Genomic DNA, 16,639 nt, shown 5'->3' on the forward strand with positions numbered 1-16,639 from the left:
AAGAGCGGCGGGAGGGCGCTGCCCGCGGGGGCAGGGGCGGCTCAGGCAGGCGGCTGGGCACCTTTCTGAGGAGAGGGGGCCTCGTGCCGGCCATTTTGTGCCCTTCCCGCCAGCGCATCCGTGCGCTGCCGCCATCTTGAGTGTGTCCAACTCCGCCTCTCCCCGGGCCGCCATCTTGAGTGTGTCCAACTCCGCCTCTCCCCGGGCCGCCATCTTGAGTGTGTCCAACTCCGCCTCTCCCGGGCCGCCATCTTGAGTGTGTCCAACCCCGCCTCTCCCCGGGCCGCCATCTTGAGTGTGTCCAACTCCGCCTCTCCCCGGGCCGCCATCTTGAGTGTGTCCAACTCCGCCTCTCCCCGGGCCGCCATCTTGAGTGTGTCCAACCCCGCCTCTCCCCGGGCCGCCATCTTGAGTGTGTCCAACTCCGCCTCTCCCCGGGCCGCCATCTTGAGAGGGCCGTGGCCGCCCCCGCGGTGCATGTGCAGCCCCGCAGACAAACACAGGCCCTAAAGCCAGCCCTAAAGCATCCCAAACGCTCCCTGTTCGGCCCTAAAGCCATCCTAAACGCTCGCTGCTGTGTCCTAAAGCCATCCCCAACGCTGCTCAGCCCTAATGCCATCCCAAACGCTCACTGCTCGGTCGCCCCGCTCACCTGCCACCGTCACACCTCACCCTTCGAGAAGGGTGGTGGTAAAATGAACTCTAGTTCATTGAATGAACTCTAGGGCTTTCTAAGTAAAATTATTTATTTATTATGAACTGCCGTGCAGCCCTCGTTCCATTATGGCATCCTGTCCAGCCTCACGAAGAAACCGCACGTTTGCAGGCAAATGTAAAAAAAAAAAAATATGTAACAGCTTGTTTTATTGCTTTATTTTTAACTGCTCAACTTCTGAAGTAATGCATTAGGTAACTATACCACTGTAATTGAATTTGAAACTGGGCAAGATTCATAATGCTTTTTGTCTTGGACTACCTAAATTGCTCTCGTTTTCTTTTGAGTAAGTGAACGAGGATGCAATTATGACATCGTAACAGCATAAAATAGATTATTCACTAGATTATTAGACTGGAGGAGAGTGTGCTGCTGTCTGAGTTAATAATAGTTCATGCTCAGCTCTGTCTTTCCAAGTACATAGTGCATGAGGTTCTGTGTGTTCTCTATGAAACTAATTGTAAGCACACAGCCTATTCTATTCTGCTTGTGCCTCATAAAATCAGATGTTTAAAAACCTAAAATCACTTGTAACTGTAAGCTTAAATCCTAATTCTACACATATAATTACTGAAGTGCTGAGAAATTCACTCTGTCAGATCTTCTCTACCTCTTAATCCTCTGCAGAGAAAGAGGAAAGCAGACATGAGGCAGGACAAAAAAGGGAGAAGGCAGAGACACAGAGAGACAGGGCTCAGACTCGGTAACTCCTCTCCTGAGGCTTTTATCTTGGTCTTAATATATAATGAACCCCAAAGTCCCTCATGGCCCTTGAAGTGCCAACCCTCTGCTTTCTTTCAGCCTCTCCAACAGAAAGCCTTCAGCTCATCTTTGAGAGCAGACTTTTCTCACCAAAACTGGGAGGGAAAAGAATTGTCCACTATTTCTTTCAGCAGGGCAGGAAAAAGAACTAATGTGAGCAGAAATGACATGGGAAGAAGAAAAGGTGTGTCCTCAAGGATGAGGTAAATTACTTCAAATGCTGCACACGCTTTACTGTTTACAGCAACTGCTAGAGTGATCCAAGGGAAGGACTTTGATGAATTATCATCTGTATATGTTTGATTTTAAAAGTAAAAATGATGCCTGCAACGAATATTTTACTCCACATGCACAGAGGCAAAAGCAAGGCTTCTTTCTGCTGGAGACGTGTCCAGCTTTAGCCAGCACATTTCAAGAAAAATTGTCAAAATAACCTCCCAGGAGTGACCAGTAATTAGAGAAGATTTGATTCTGAAGAAAGATTTGGGCACTTGGAGTTGTTTACCCCAACGAGGAGAAGACTGATGGGAAGCATGACAGCAGTGTGTAAACATGGTGTGTCACATAATTAAGACAGTAACCTGACCTGCTTGTTCACATGGGACAGGATTACACCAAAAGGGCCTAAGGTTCACCAAAATATGCCCATTAGCGATGATTCAGCTTTGTTTTGGATTTTCCAGTGCACCCTTGAAAAGAAGGAACATGTCCCACACCTGGTCATTTTCTTTGTGCTTACAAGCTGTAACGTCAAGATGCAAACTACTGTAAAGTGTGGGGCAGACATTTCTGTGCTAACTCTCCTTTCTGTTGCAAAGTCTTTGCCTTTTTTTTCCAATCTCTTTGCTGCCTCTACTTCCTTCCCTTTTCTGAGTCAAGCTGTTTCTATCAGAGACAGCTTTTAGTCACCTCCTTTCTGCTGGATTCTCTCTCATTCCACAAAGTCCCTCCTTTGCCGGTTGCTTTTCTGCAACCTTTCTGCTTGTTGCTGGACACTGTCTCCTTCATCCACTCCTGTTCATTCACTCGTTCCTGTGCCCAACATTTACTACCCTGTTCTGTGCCATCTTTATCTCTATTAGTTATGGTATAATCTAATACTTCATGGTATGAGAGATTAATTTATACAATCCAGACCAGACCTTGGGAAAAAATGCAATGAAGTGTTAATAATAACAACTGTAACGTGTAGCAGATTACCAGCCCTGGCACAGAATGGCCTGGGTTAAATAGAATCACACAAGTATGAAACACTTGAGGCTGGAAGGGCTGCTGGAGATTGTCTAGTCCAAGCCCCAAATCTCAGCAGGCTCATGTCTAGTCTTTGTGATGTCTCCTGCAATCCTGGGGTTTGAGAATACAGTTTTCTAGAAGAATGTCGGTCAGTTTTGATCTAAAAGGGTACATTAAAGTACCCTTTAGTGTAGCTGACTTGGGTGCTAGAGCAAGGATTACCTGCAAATAAAATTAATGAAAAAGAATAATGGTAATGAACTGAGAACAAAAGTTCAGGGAAATCTGGTGATGCGTAATGAGATAATGCTTTATGATGATGCGTAATAAGATAAAGCAGAAAAAATATAGCAAATTACGGTAGGCACAAAGAAATCTCTTCTGTCAGACTGTGAAAGAATTTCTGAGAGACTTCGGAAGTTTAACACAAAATGCAGCCCTAAAATACTTCCTGTTAGGAGCTTCATTTGGAACAACACCATGCACACACTGTGGATCTTTTTCATATTCATATTCATGTGAATAATAACTTGATGTTTGCTTATATAGAGAGAGAGAAAGAACTCCTTGTACCTCTCCAGCTAACACCTTTTCAGCACAAGGGAGATTTGGCACATGAGTGGAATGAGTATTTGGATTGTTCTGCAGCACTTGCATAACAAGTCCTTCCATGGGCCTTGCAGGACTGCCCTGGTGACTGCAGCACCTCTTTGGTGGCAGATGGGAGGGCAGGGATGGAGTCTTGTTGGCAAATGTCCCATGGGGGAAAGTGTGGCTTCCTCTCAGGCAGATTAGGGAAATAAAAACTAAGTATCTGGATATTGTCCATTTCCAACCAATCTGCTGCCATCTGGGGCCATGGGTTGGGACATCCCTGGGAACTGTCCTGTGTCACCTTGATCAGTTAGTCCTGACTAACACACAAATACCTGAGTCTTCACAATGTTATAAAGATCAGGAGCTTTGTCTGGGGGTGAATCAATTCATTTTTGGACAATCCTTCAGTCACATGGACTATTATTGTACTATCACAAGAGCAACAGAAAAACGTGCTAAAATTTTATCAAACCTTTCATTTTAGAAACAAATGGAAGGACAGTGACTCAGTGGTTAGTTTTAAGCTGTACAGGAAAAGGGTGCTTGGCCCCACTACATTACAGGCCTAAGCAACGTAATTCCTAACGTCAAAATTATCCCCTCGCTGTTTTGGAGGGAGTAACTCACCTTCATTTGCTTTGCCTTCTATTTTCCCTCCTTCAGCCATCTTCTGTAAGACCCCACTTTTACCAGGAAGGAAATGTGTAGCCCACTACGGCATTTTAGGGAAAGCTTTAACAGTCTCCTGGGGTGGTTTTACTGCTGAGAGGACCAGTGAGCTGGTGTTAGATGAATCAGGTGCAGGCAGGAAACAGGGCTGCTTGAAGTTACTGTGTTCTACAACATCCTATCCTGTAGCTGGTAACTTAAAGCATTTCTGAAAGCTGGGTCTCCATGGAAATAAGTACAAAAAGACTCCAGCTATTTTAAGGACATAAAATAAAAGATGCCAGAAGGTTACAGATAGACACTGCATCTGGGGGAAATCAGCACATTTTTGGACAATTCATACCCTTCAGTTCACTCATACTGCCTGTACCAACTGAACTGGACAACAGCAGAAAAGGCAGAGAAATGTGCCTGCTTTGGCAAGAGTCACAGGCCCAGGATGGAAGAGAAAGCACAAGTTTTCCTCAGTCCTGGTTTCATGTGGTTTGAGGCCCGGGCAGGAAAACCAGGCTTTGTGACAGAAATCAAAACCAAACCAAACCAAACATAAGCACCAGACTAATTTGTTAAATCCAGTTTTCTAATATTCACATCTGGCAAGCTCCCACAGCTGGTGTTACCAACGCTACCACCTCAAGGACAGCCAGTCTTGCCCTAAAGACAAGTCCTGTGCCACTACTTGTCCCACCTCTGCTCCACTCCATGTCTAAGTGGTTCACCTGAGAAGTCTCTCATCTGCAGAGGCTTCAGAAAGCTCTTTACAGAGCCTTCTTTTGAACATGATCCACTTGCAAAAATCTCGGTGGCATTTGTCATCATTCCATCATAACTCAGACTCTCTTTGGAACCCCAGATGGGTAAGTAATACATTTTTATCAGGAGAATAATGTATTTTTTTTTCTGCTGGATATTTGATAGAGAGCTGCTCTCCCCCAGCAGCACACTTTTCTGAAGGAGAGGCCAAATAAAGTACCTGGATATTTTTTTTTTGGTTTTTATTAAGTCCAGTGTTCTCACACTCTACTCATCTGCAAATCTGTGCCCAATTTAAGCAGCATTCCCAATCAAGAGAATGTTTACAAAAAAGCTATACTTGCTTTATATCAAGTTTTAGTTTGTAAACTTTGGGGAATATATTTTCTTTTCTACAGCTTAGGAAGTCAGTGGATAACCACAGAAAATCTGAGCTTTTCTTATTGTTGAGAAGTTAAAAACTTTTTGTAGAGAGCCTATCACATCTCCATCTCCACACACACAGGAACACCCCCCAGAGTTACCAGGCACTGATCTAACTTCCCACATCAAACAGAAAACTCACCTGCTCCAGGGAGCTTTTACTCTGTGGCCAAACAAGTTCTGCAACCTGGGAAAGTGAAATGCTCCCCAGGCCCAGGGAAATACCAGAGCCACTGAACTCTGGGGAGAGGGCTCTGCTGAATAAAGCCAGGGGAATGTAGGCTCATGGTCTGCCTTGCTGATTTGTAGGTTAGAGAGCCAGGTGCTTCCATAATGATGCCAACCTGCATGGCAGAAAAACATCTCCTTTTAAAAGACTTCTGCCTTACCGTTTGTCCTCTTCCACACATTCTCCCAAGCCTGTGCTTGGCCTCTTCTGCTGCAGTAGAATTACTGTACATGTTTTACACTCATATAATTAGTACCTGCTAACAGGGGCTATAATTTTCAAGCCAGCTGTATCCACAGAGGGGCTGTGCACACAGACAATTGTGTCCTCAGTTGTTTTTGGTGTATCTTCCCCACTCTCCTCAGTGTTTCTTCTGTGCAGGGACTACTGTCACTAAACGAGCTGGTGTAACACTCGACTAAAGCTGCACCGTGAGACAGGCAGTTCGAAATTTTCAGTAAAGAATGGTCAGAAAATTGACTATTTTATTATTTTTAAGTAATCAACATGGAAACAATAGCCGTGATTAAGTCACGACAAGCATAACCCAGTTGTAACCACAGAATTAACACTTTACATGAACATAACAGAACTGACAAGTGTGTTAACATCATTCAGACACTGAGCACACGTGTACAGTAAGCTCAGCATTAATCTGTTAGGAATGCTACACAATCAGCTGGCCAGTGTCCTTCCAAAGCAGAGTGCTTGCTGTCAGACAGGCCGGGGGGACTCCGGAGCGGCACTCCGAGGCTGCCCGTGGGCCCTGCCTCTCCTCCCCTCTCCGCAGATCTGGTTTCCCTCTGTTTGTTGGGGTATAAAAGCACGGCCGCTGGAAGGAGGAGGAGCCGCGGTGCCTCACCCGCTGCGCGGCAGACCAGAGCAGGGCTGGCTCTGCTGACACTGCATCACCTTCATCAGTAGCTGCTACTCAGACTTTTTCCCTCCCCTAACTCCTTGCTCCGTGGACAGGACATGCTTTTGGAGCTGTACCGCTTTCAAGATGCTTTCTTTTACACATCACTCTTTAATAGGAATCCTGTAACAAAATAGAAATCTTGCTTTTGTAGAAAGGGGTTCTCTAAATCCACCCCTCCCACCTCCTAGTCCTTACACACCGTACCTTCCCCTTTTTCAAAACATTTACTAACGCATGTACTTGGCCACTGCCTCTTAATGGAAGAACTAAAGTGACACTCAAAAGGATAACTTGCACTCAGTATTATGATCCTGGCTCCTCTTGACCTGAGCAACATAGGATAAACTTCTCAGCTAGAACATCTTCATAATCACAGGGAGGGCTCCACCCTCAAAAATAAAAAATCCTCAGTCTTTTTAGAACCAGACCAGAGGACATGAGTGAACAAAGCAGTAATCTCCATCGTTCTTCCCATCAGGATTCCTCCTCGGATGCCGGCTGCTGTGTCATGTTCACTGTAGAGACAAGAGAAGACATCAGCTTGTCTACTGTCAGTTCTACAAGTTTTGATGGAGAAGTCAAAAAACATCCTACAGCTTGCTTAAGTGGGCTTTTTCTCCCAAACACACTTACTAAGGCCTCCCCTGCTCCTTCCCATCTAGCTCATGGTGTTCTGGAGAGAAAAAACAACAAAAATCAGACCAAACCAAACCACAACAAAAAACCCACCGGCCCAGAAGAGTATATGTGTGATTATTCCTGTAGAGGGTCCAGGAATGTTTTTGGACACTGCTGTTCTAAATTGCTAAGTGTTTACCACTAACTACTTTTAATCATCTTTTTATTAGTTACAGCAAGGCAAATCTATTGCCAGTACTGTGGGTTTGTGCTGTCAGGCCAGGTCTGGGCATTCTCAGGAACGGCACAGGGTGCCCCAAACAAGCCATAACAAGGTACTGACTACTTGCATTCCTCTTGTGGCCACCAAGCTTAAACAGTTCAAAAAAAGTTAAAAATTCATGCAAAGCTAAGGCCATAGTTTCACAACACACCCTCTTCTGCAGCAACAGCTTTACAATGCTCCCTGCAAACCCCCTGGGTTTGTGGGACAGTGCTCTGAGCTTGGATAGCAAACATGGAGCGAGGGCTCAGTGACTAAGCCAGTACTACCCTAGTCATGTTCTGCAGTGACCCCACAGCCTAATGCACCTTCCCCCCTGCCTTATTCCCACGAGGAACACACCGGCGTGGTTGTCCTGCCCACAGGTCCCTCCTCTGTCCGGTGCTTCCCGGAGTGCGGCAGCTCCGAGCTGTCCCGGTAGTCTCGGCCCTTGGAGTTCTGCATGTCCAGCACCGCCCGACTCTTCGAGGGGAGGGGCGGCTTGTTCTGCTGTCCCTGGGTGCTCAGGCTGACTTCAGCCCTCGATGGCTTCACTAGTTTCTTGAGCTGTGCCGAGTTTTCCAGTGGTGTTGTCACCTTCAGTTTGCCTTGGTTCTTCTCACCTGTATTCTTTTCTTCCGCCTGGCCGGAGCAGGTGTAGGACCGGAATCGCTGTGTGGGGACCAGGAAAGGTGGGGATGGCTGTTTGCCAGGGGTCTTGCTGCCCTCAGGCTCCTGTGGCTTTGTGAGATGACAGCTCTGCTCAGGCAGTGGCAGCTGCTCCTTCCGCAAGGCTTTGGGGTATTCCTGCTCTTTCTTGGGAGCCACCTTGCCCTTGGAGCCCATGGAGCCATACAGAGGGTTCTCAAACATCTCTGGCCTTTGCTGTCCCTCCTCCAGAAGCACAGGCTCTGCTGTGGATTTCCCCAGTTCAGGTGGCCTACAGTCATCAGAACAGTGTGTAAGGGAGACTTGTAAAGAGCAGGCAAGAGACACTGACTGATTTAGAGACAAAATGAATAACAAATGAGCCTGATAAACTGACTGCGTAAAGGGGCAACAGGAAAACAAACTCAGGGAGAGAGAACAGAATTGTGCATTGTTTTTACTTTGTTTAATCATTAAGAACATGACAGCAGAGAGCAGATATGCAGGGCCCTGTATAAACTCCCTGCTAGACTCCAGTCCTGTCAAAGTGATACTTGGCTTCTCTTTAAACAGAGATAAGCCACTGAGCCAGACTGTGCCAAGTGCTTGGATGGCTTTGCAACACACACAAATCTGAATTTGAATATTAATAAGAATCTTCAGATCTGTCAGACAGGATGGCTGTCTGGAGGCTTAACGTAAGAGCTCACATCATCCTGTAACATTTTACAACTAGGTCAATCTCCTCTTGCTACCAACGCAGCATGGTATTCCTAAGGAAGGGATAAACCTCCTTACTGCACCCAAATGCACAATAGAGGAGTAAGAGCTCTATCCTCTAGGGTGAGACAACTCCTGTGTGTTCCCAGTGGAGCCCCCTGAGCAGCAGCTCAGCCTGGAACAAGAGCACAGCTGCCAGAGGGACACAGTAGCTTTGGGGGTTTCTGTCATGCCCTGGGGTGGCAAGGCTTTAATCTGGAGAACCACCCCAGGGCTTGAAAAACCAGCCCCAGTATCGCTGAGCAGAGGGGAACAGGGGTGGGTGGCACGTGTTCCTTGAGTGCCTTCAGGCGAGTTGTGTTCCTTGCTTCAAGCTGTGTTCAGGACTCAGTACAGGCAGGAGCAGAGCTGAGAGCATGGCTGGAGCACTGCAGGGTGTGAACTGCAGAGAGCCATCCTGAGCCCCAGCCCAGGCTCAGAGAGCAGCTGTCGCTGTCAAAAGGAGGTCTGGAACAAGGACACAGATTGCACACAGGCACTGAGGTGAAGCTGCCTCATCACTTTACTAAGTTGGGTAGGGATGGGATATTTTCAGTTGCCAGATGGAAATTCTGCATCAAGGCTTGTGATAGATGCAGCACATGGATTCTGGCTTCTTAGCAAGCTGGATGTTTGTATAGTAGTGCAAGTAGAAATTCAGTGAAAGTTCTTCACATATGACACTTGAAGGAGCTCTCCCTCCCATCCAGGGGAAAGATCTATGCCACACTCTCCCCTTTTCTCTTTTGTTATTACAGTCAACTCTGTAATCTTCTCCTTTTCTCTTGGTAGAGAATTAAACCTCTATCAGGCTGAGAGAGCTGGGGTTGTTCAGAAAGAAAGAAGACTCTGGGGAGACCTTATTGTGGCCTTCCAATGCCCAAAGAAGAATTACAAAAAGGAGGGAGAGCAACTGTTTACACAGGCAGATAGTAACAGGACAAGGGGGAGCAGTTTTAAACTAAAAGAGGAGAGATTTAGATTAGATCTGGGGAAGAAGCTCTTTACTCAGAGGGTGGGGAGGCCCTGGCACAGGTTGGCCAGAGAAGCTGTGGCTGCCCCATCCCTGCAAGTGTTCAAGGCCAGGCTAGATGGGGCTTGGAGCAACCTGGAATAGTGGCAGCTGTCCCTGCCCATGGCAGGGGGTGGAATGAGACGGTCTTTCAGGTTCCTTTCAACCCAAACCATTCTATGATTCTAAGATTCTGTTGTTTAGTTGTAAGTTTAACTTTCATATTTTTAGCTTTCCTTTTACAAAGGTCCGAGGAACTACTACACTTGTTTTCTTTGAGATGTCTGCCCTTGTGATCTTTACTTACCTTTTTCTAATTCCAGAGGTAAAATATGGAAAGAATATGCTGGAAGTTGAACTCTTCATACAGATAATGAAACCGTGACAGTGCAGAACAACAGGAGAGAGAGGAGAGAGTGGCCCAGCCCCAGTGCAAAACTCAGACTCACAGGTACTCTTGACTCCGACTACAAACGCTTCTGTTTGCTGTGGGCTGGAGGGATGGCTTTGGGGATAGAGGTGACAAGGAGGGCGATGTGGAGGATGAGGGACTATGTCCCATCAGGGAGGTGGTTTCTTTGGGCTGCTGCTCGTAGTTCCAGAGAGAAGGTGGCTGGTCTGCTGAAGGTGTCTGCTTAAGCTGGCAGGTTGTAGAGAGCTGCTGAGAGAAGGGAGCCATCCCCAGGTAGTTGGGGTTGCTGATGTCTGTGGGGGTGGAGTTGCTAAAGAGAAGAAATACTGTTAGGGAGGTACACAGATACACTTGGGTTTTTGTCTTCCTGCCAGCTACAAAGGAGTTAGTGCCCACTGACTGCTTAGATTCAATACCACCTACTTTTTTTTGTCACTTGCTTCAGAATCAGAAAATAAGTGGGAGTTCTGTTAGTGCCTCCCTCCCCTGGGTCACCAGAGAGGAAGCAGCTGGGTCAAGGCCACCTCCCCCAGCCCCAAAACAGTTCCTCTGGCTGTGGCAGACACTTCCATTTCCAGGCTGCAGAGAGCATTCAGGTTCTGCAGCCACATCCAGGGGCTTTCACAGGTTTGTGAGCCCAGGAACTGTCTGCAAAGAGCCCCAGTGAAAGCGGAGTGAAAAGACAGCCTTGCCCCGACTCATCCTATGACTCTTGGGAAGGAAAAGACAGGCAGTTTGAGCACAGGTTCCCACCCCAGGCTGGCAGAGGCAAAGCAGCAAGGTTACCGTAGGATCTCGTCCTTTCCTGTGGTGTCTGCAGAAGGAGAAGCACTGCCCCAGTAGCGAGCCACGGCTGCTGCCTCTCTGGCCATCAGATGAGTAGATTTTGACTTTCTGTTGGAAATAAAAGGGCCCTTTCTAAGTGGAGTTCAGGGACCTGGTCTGGCTAATGCATTCTCAGCTTTTGAAGCTTTGGGCACAGCAGCCTTGACCAGCCCTGACCAGAGAGCCGCAGAGCAGCTTCCCAGTGCTCACCACCCCGTTAATGCTGCTCCCATGGCGAGCCCAGCTTTGCTTTTATTGAGCTGACCCTTTTTCTGGTACTGACTTACCCTCTTGCCCTTTACCTGTTAGTCTGATCCCACTCTTTGTTAGGCTCTAAATTGCTGATGTTCCTTGTTTTCTGCCCAGCAATTTCATCACGTTCGATCTTGACAAAATCTGAAGGGAAGGAAAGGCATAAAAGAGTGTTTTGGCAGCTTCAGAGTCTGCCCAAGTTTTGTGTGTTACTACTTGCATTAAGGCATCTCTCTTTGTCCATCAGAATAATGGACAGTTTTAAACTGTTGTTGCTGTTATGTTTTCAACTGCCCACTAATACCTGTAACTCTTGTTGACAAAAGAAGAAATGTGTATCTTGAAATACAAAGGTTTGTGATCCTTTAGCTAAGGAACTGCTCCTTCAGAGCCTCACTCATCACCTTGTCATATAGCCACTACAAGTGGAAGTTAGATATCCCCATTCAATAAAACCAGTATTAGTGACAGACAGGGGGCTCTCTCAGTCTGCCAAATTTACTTGAATGATGAAAAAAGATACCCAAATCAAATTGCTCTATCTCTCTGAAAGAGTACAGGTATCCTCCTGAGAACTAACAATACTCACAGCTCCTTTCAGTCAGCATCAAAGGCACTTGCCTCTTTGGGACTATAAGCACTGCAGGGGTAATTTTCACTTCCTTGACAGTTATCAGAAATCTTTCAAGGTGAATACTCTCTAGGGTGAGCATTGCAGAGATGATGACATTCCTTACCATATAGCTTCTCTCTCTGTTTCCCTTGTGATGTTTGCAACTTGATTTCACCTTGGAAGACTCCTGTTTTCTCTCCGTGGTGTGTCAGCACAGTATGGATAGGAGCTAAGGATTCTGTTGCTTCTATTCTCAGGGCAATGCAGCCTTCCCCTAAAAGACAACAAGGAGACAATGAGCCTGAGACTGAGGAAAAAAAGCACTGAAATCTCTTGTGTCATCTACTGTCACTGTGCTGACAGGGCTGCGATTACTGGAGAGAACCTGCTTTGGATCACAGCAAGGAGTGGATTATCTCCTGAGAAATCAGGGGCATTCATTTCACTTCCCATATGTGTGAGAGATTTGGGCACTGGAGATACCTGTGGGTGACTGCAGTGTTCTGAGTTTCCATTCCTGGTAAGGAAAACATGAGCCTGTGGCTGCTATTTCAGTTAATGGGATTTCAGCAAAGAGCCTTCTGTAGCCAGGGACTGCAGTCTCTGGCTGCTGAGAATCTGGAAGCCAGCAGCACTGCCAAATCCTTTTCTGTAGCCAGGAGAAACGCCTCAAGTAAGTGCAAGTGAAACAGGATTTGTATATTCTGAATAAACCCATTTAACCAGACTGATTTAATTCCTGTACTTTCTTTTTAAGCCACTGCTCTGTTAGAGCTGGTAAAGCTCACATAGGTTGTTGCTTCATATTTCTCTGATCATAATTGCCTCACAAACTCTTGTCCACAGTGTATTTTTGTGTATGTTGAGTTCTAAGTCAGAAGCCAGAGCATCACAGATGTTCTGTAAGAGTTACTTCTGTTCTCTCCCACTCTTTCAGCAGTTTGGAAGAATCTAAGTAGATTTTGACTCATCCAGAACTTCAGAGCTAAGCACTTACCATAAGATTCATCACTGTCTGATGACTTAATGCTGATGAGGATGTGTTGATCCAGTAGGTATTCCGGGTCTGAAATAATTGGGGTCAGCTGCAAAGACAAGTTCAGGTGGGTCAATACGATAGATGGGCTACAGGAGCACAGATCTCCCCGTGCCTCTGTCCCAAACAAGCACAGTGCTGCTGGACAAACCCCTGAGGGGATCGTGTCACCTCCAGATCAGCCTCTTTGCTGGCATTTGGAGACCTGTGGGAGAAGACTGCACGCTCTTGCTCCCAGCACAGCAGAGGGGATGCTGCAAATCTAACATTCATGGGATGAACTGCAGTTTTCTCCTGCAGTGCAGGCCTGAAAATTGCTCTAGGAGGAAGAGATCTGGACTCTAATTACAGTCTGTTCCCAAAAATCTGTTTGGCTGTTGTTACAATCACTACCTTTGGAAGCGCATCGACGAACTTTACCACAAGCTCCCCTTCATTCCCATCCTCATTTTCTCCTTCCTGGCTCTTTACAAAACCTGCAAAGGGACAAGAAAGGAGTTTACCAGAAGAGAGACAGCAAGAACTAGGCTACAAATCCTTTTCACATGCCACGCTCCAAAAGGCCTACAATTATTTTCCCACTTGGACACAGATTTTAAAATTATTAAGAAGCTTAAAGCCTGAGCTTTGGGTGAATGTTTACACAGTAAATTTACAAGTGATTTTACTGGAGCATTGTTAAATGGTTTAATTTTACAGTTAAACTTGGCACTGAACAGCTCAGTGCATACATGGACTGGAGGATAAGAACATGACAGCTCTTCCTACGCCACTCAAGATAGCACACTTTTGAAATTCTAATTTAAGATTCATAATACACTGTTTCCATAGAAATTTATGCAAATTTTGATACAGCCAAAAAATAATCTTTTATGGAACTGTCTCTTCCACCGTGCTCTGACATGCGATAATGTGATGAAGCAAACACCAGAGCACACTGTCCCACTTACAGGAGCAGCCCTGGGATGGGGAATGGCTTCAAAAACCCCAGGGCAGGGAGGATGGTGTTACATAAACAGCTGAGACTCAGCCCCGCAGCACAGGGCCAGGGAGGGAAACCTGCAGCACCGGGGGGACACGGTCCCACTTACACAGTCAAATTGCTTGCTTTCCTTTCACTTTTAGCTGATCCTCTGACTTATTCTTTGTTAAACCATGGTAATTCAATTATTTAAAATTATTTTTAATAGCATAATGCAGGTGTGTTATTTTGGAAGCACCTGATTTTGTAGCAGGCACAATTAGACATTTAATCAATCCCATTTGCTAAGTAGAGATCTGTGCGATGAGCAAAAACAACACGTGTTTCTCTTCAAGAAGGAAACTATCAGATTGCCAAAGAAGATGGAAGAATTGGTGAAAGGCAATTGGATTACAGCTCCCTTGGTTGTGGGGTTTGGATTATATGGCTGACAGTATGGGCTGACTTGTAAACTACAACAGATCTTTAGGACACCCCTTTTTTGCACTGGAACAAGTGATCCACACGGCTACTTTTTTAGATCAAAACAAGAAGAAGGGGAACTAATCCAAACAAGCAGAAAACTTTGACAGAAGTAATAAGGATGGGCAAACCCCTACTTTCTAAGCAGCTAGAATGAAACTCCATGTAAAACTTGGTCTGGGACTTGGTCTTCAGAGTAGCGTAGCAGTGCAGGAACTCTATCTCCCCTTGGGAGTCTGTGTACTTGGAGTCTAGGAAAGAGGAAGGAGATAAAGAGAGGGCATTTTGAAGTGGACTCTTCAAGACTCATCTTTTTCTTTCTGCATATACAAAACACTACATTTTGCATCCCAAGGAGAAGATGGCACACTGGCACCCAACCCGACTGACCGTTCTTGGAGACAAACTGTGAGGTGACTCCCACTTCAAAGGTGGCAAAGACAGGACTGTGGTCGCTGGTCATGATGTCAGTGGTGCAGCCTGCCAGCGAGAAAGGGAGGATAATTAGTACCCCGCTCCAGGGAGATCTCTGCCACAGAAATACTGGGTGGGAACTTTCCAGAAAACCTCACAGTCACTGTGGTAACTGTCTCTAGTCAAAGGTGTTTCTTTACATAATCCCACGTCAGAATGCAGGAAGGTAACTCTTCTGCCAGAACACAGAAAGATTTGATTAATGGACCCAGTTTTACTGTATCATTTTGCAAGCGACTGTCAGTGGTGGATTCCCCCAGCACAAAAAGCCCTTGCAGGCTTCCCGGTTGCCTCTGCAACAGGCACAGCTCATTAAAGCTCTAATGTGGCAGGAAATCACACGAGAATACGCTGGTGCTACTTCAGTGCTACAGAGCAACTCGTGGCCTAAGTTAACAGTGAGTGAGCAGGGCCTGATTTGCCCTAAGCACACAATGAGATCCAGCAAGCCCACTCTTTATCTAGAGGTGCATATTCCACCACGCACCTCGGTATCACGGGCTCCGTGATCAGATCAGTCCTCCTGATCCCCCAAGAGAGCCCTTTTCTCAATCCCATGAATAAGAAACCTTCAGCATCATACTCAGATGCTCAGTCCTACATATAGCCATTGACATTTCAGAAACTGGTATCTGAGTCTTTTTTTAAACAGGTCTTGTGGGCTTTCTCTCTTCCCTGCACTGCACTTTTGTGATGCTTCTCAACAGGAAAGGGAACAGGCTCTTGGTACCACACAGTCCTTCTGGCACATGATTTGATAGAAGAGAGATGTTTGCAGCTCCAGCCTCTGCAGACTGGACTGTGCACACAGGGTGTGCCCTGCTGGCACCACCAAGTGAGGAGTTCCTGGTGGTAACTGCACAGGAAAAGTGGTGGTTGTTGCCAAGAAATATTTGGTGTAAAGTGATCCTACAGCATGGTCTAGAGCTGGACAGCTGCAGCTGTTCAAGTGGTGTTCTGCACATAAAAGAATAACAGAATTAATTCTCAACCCTGGAAGGTTACAGGCAGAGAGATTTGGGTCTCCACTGCCTGGTTTTAACATCAGGTCCCTCTATGCTGAGTGCCTGGCAGTGCAGGGAGATCCTGCAGACTGTGCTCTGAATCATTTCCGTTTCAGACTGATTGCCTTGCTATCTGCAATCTGTTATCTACCCACCATAGGACTGACACACAACATGCACCATGGGGTAGGATTTCCAGAGCACTCGATCACACCAGGATGGCAAATTGTACTTCATCTGCAAAAAAAAAAAAAAAGGAGAAGTGATGTCAAGAAGAAGGGAAAGGACTAGTTCACAAAAGGACAGGAAATTCACTCCCCCAAGCATCATATATATGTGTCAAGTCTGTTTGTTTGTATTGACTCTTTTTGAAACGTCACAAGGGCAGGAAATGCAGAGATTGGTTTAGGAAATTTTCTTCCGTAGCAGGTACTTTCCCTGCTCTGCCATGTACCTCAGAAGGGAACTCAGGTTTCACCTACCCCTGTGGCCTTCTGCTTGGTGTATGCGTACTTCTCCCGGGTGCCTCTCTCAAAGCGGTAGGTTGGAGCAAACGTGATTTCTTCTTCCTCTGGAACAGGGAGAGCCCTGTCACAGCCGGGCCCATGGGCAACCCTCCTCTGGGCAGCACAGCCTGTGCACCTGCCCCATATCAGGGCTGGCAGAGAGACTTGGTGGGAACGGGAGAGGCACCTGCCAGCAAAGCCAAAACCTCACCAAACTGCAGGAACACCTTCTGGTCTTTCCTCTCGAGGAGAAGCTGGTCGAAAGCCAACAGCTCTGGATACTGCTGCTGCCTGATCTTCTGGATAATGTTCTCTGCTTCCTGCCAACGGGGAAACAGCAGAGCTGCAGATGATGCAAAACCTTCTTATAAATATTCCCTTCCCTGGTGAACTGGCAAACGCTCCTGAACTGTTTCACAGAGCTGTACCCCTGCCACTTCCCCACCTTTCCCTTCACGGAGAGGCCCCAGTTCT

General features: G+C 46.5%; 1 protein-coding gene across 6 annotated transcripts in view; it reads right to left on the minus strand.

Annotated features, from left to right (window-relative positions):
- Positions 1–5,834: 5,834 nt before the first annotated feature.
- Positions 5,835–16,639, minus strand: part of INPP5D (inositol polyphosphate-5-phosphatase D) — a 59,892-nt gene continuing 49,087 nt past the window's right edge. For 4 of the 6 annotated variants that reach the window (XM_050308544.1, XM_050308545.1, XM_050308546.1 and 1 more), the window contains 13 exons: positions 16,377–16,485; positions 16,142–16,230; positions 15,815–15,896; positions 14,572–14,661; positions 14,319–14,432; positions 13,131–13,213; positions 12,699–12,786; positions 11,826–11,975; positions 11,139–11,232; positions 10,798–10,905; positions 10,049–10,321; positions 7,544–8,120; positions 5,835–6,815 (listed from right to left, as the gene is read on the minus strand). In XM_050308544.1, coding sequence (XP_050164501.1) covers positions 6,813–6,815; positions 7,544–8,120; positions 10,049–10,321; positions 10,798–10,905; positions 11,139–11,232; positions 11,826–11,975; positions 12,699–12,786; positions 13,131–13,213; positions 14,319–14,432; positions 14,572–14,661; positions 15,815–15,896; positions 16,142–16,230; positions 16,377–16,485 — 1,860 coding nt within the window. In that variant the 3' untranslated portion in view covers positions 5,835–6,812. Of the gene's footprint in view, positions 6,816–7,522; positions 8,121–10,048; positions 10,322–10,797; positions 10,906–11,138; positions 11,233–11,825; positions 11,976–12,698; positions 12,787–13,130; positions 13,214–14,318; positions 14,433–14,571; positions 14,662–15,814; positions 15,897–16,141; positions 16,231–16,376; positions 16,486–16,639 lie in introns of those variants that run through there. The other 2 variants (XM_050308542.1, XM_050308543.1) reach the window with 1 other exon arrangement.

This window comes from Myiozetetes cayanensis, unplaced genomic scaffold (assembly GCF_022539395.1).
Source record: "Myiozetetes cayanensis isolate MyiCay16 unplaced genomic scaffold, myiCay2020 scf13, whole genome shotgun sequence".
Classification (NCBI taxonomy): Eukaryota; Metazoa; Chordata; class Aves; order Passeriformes; family Tyrannidae; genus Myiozetetes; species Myiozetetes cayanensis.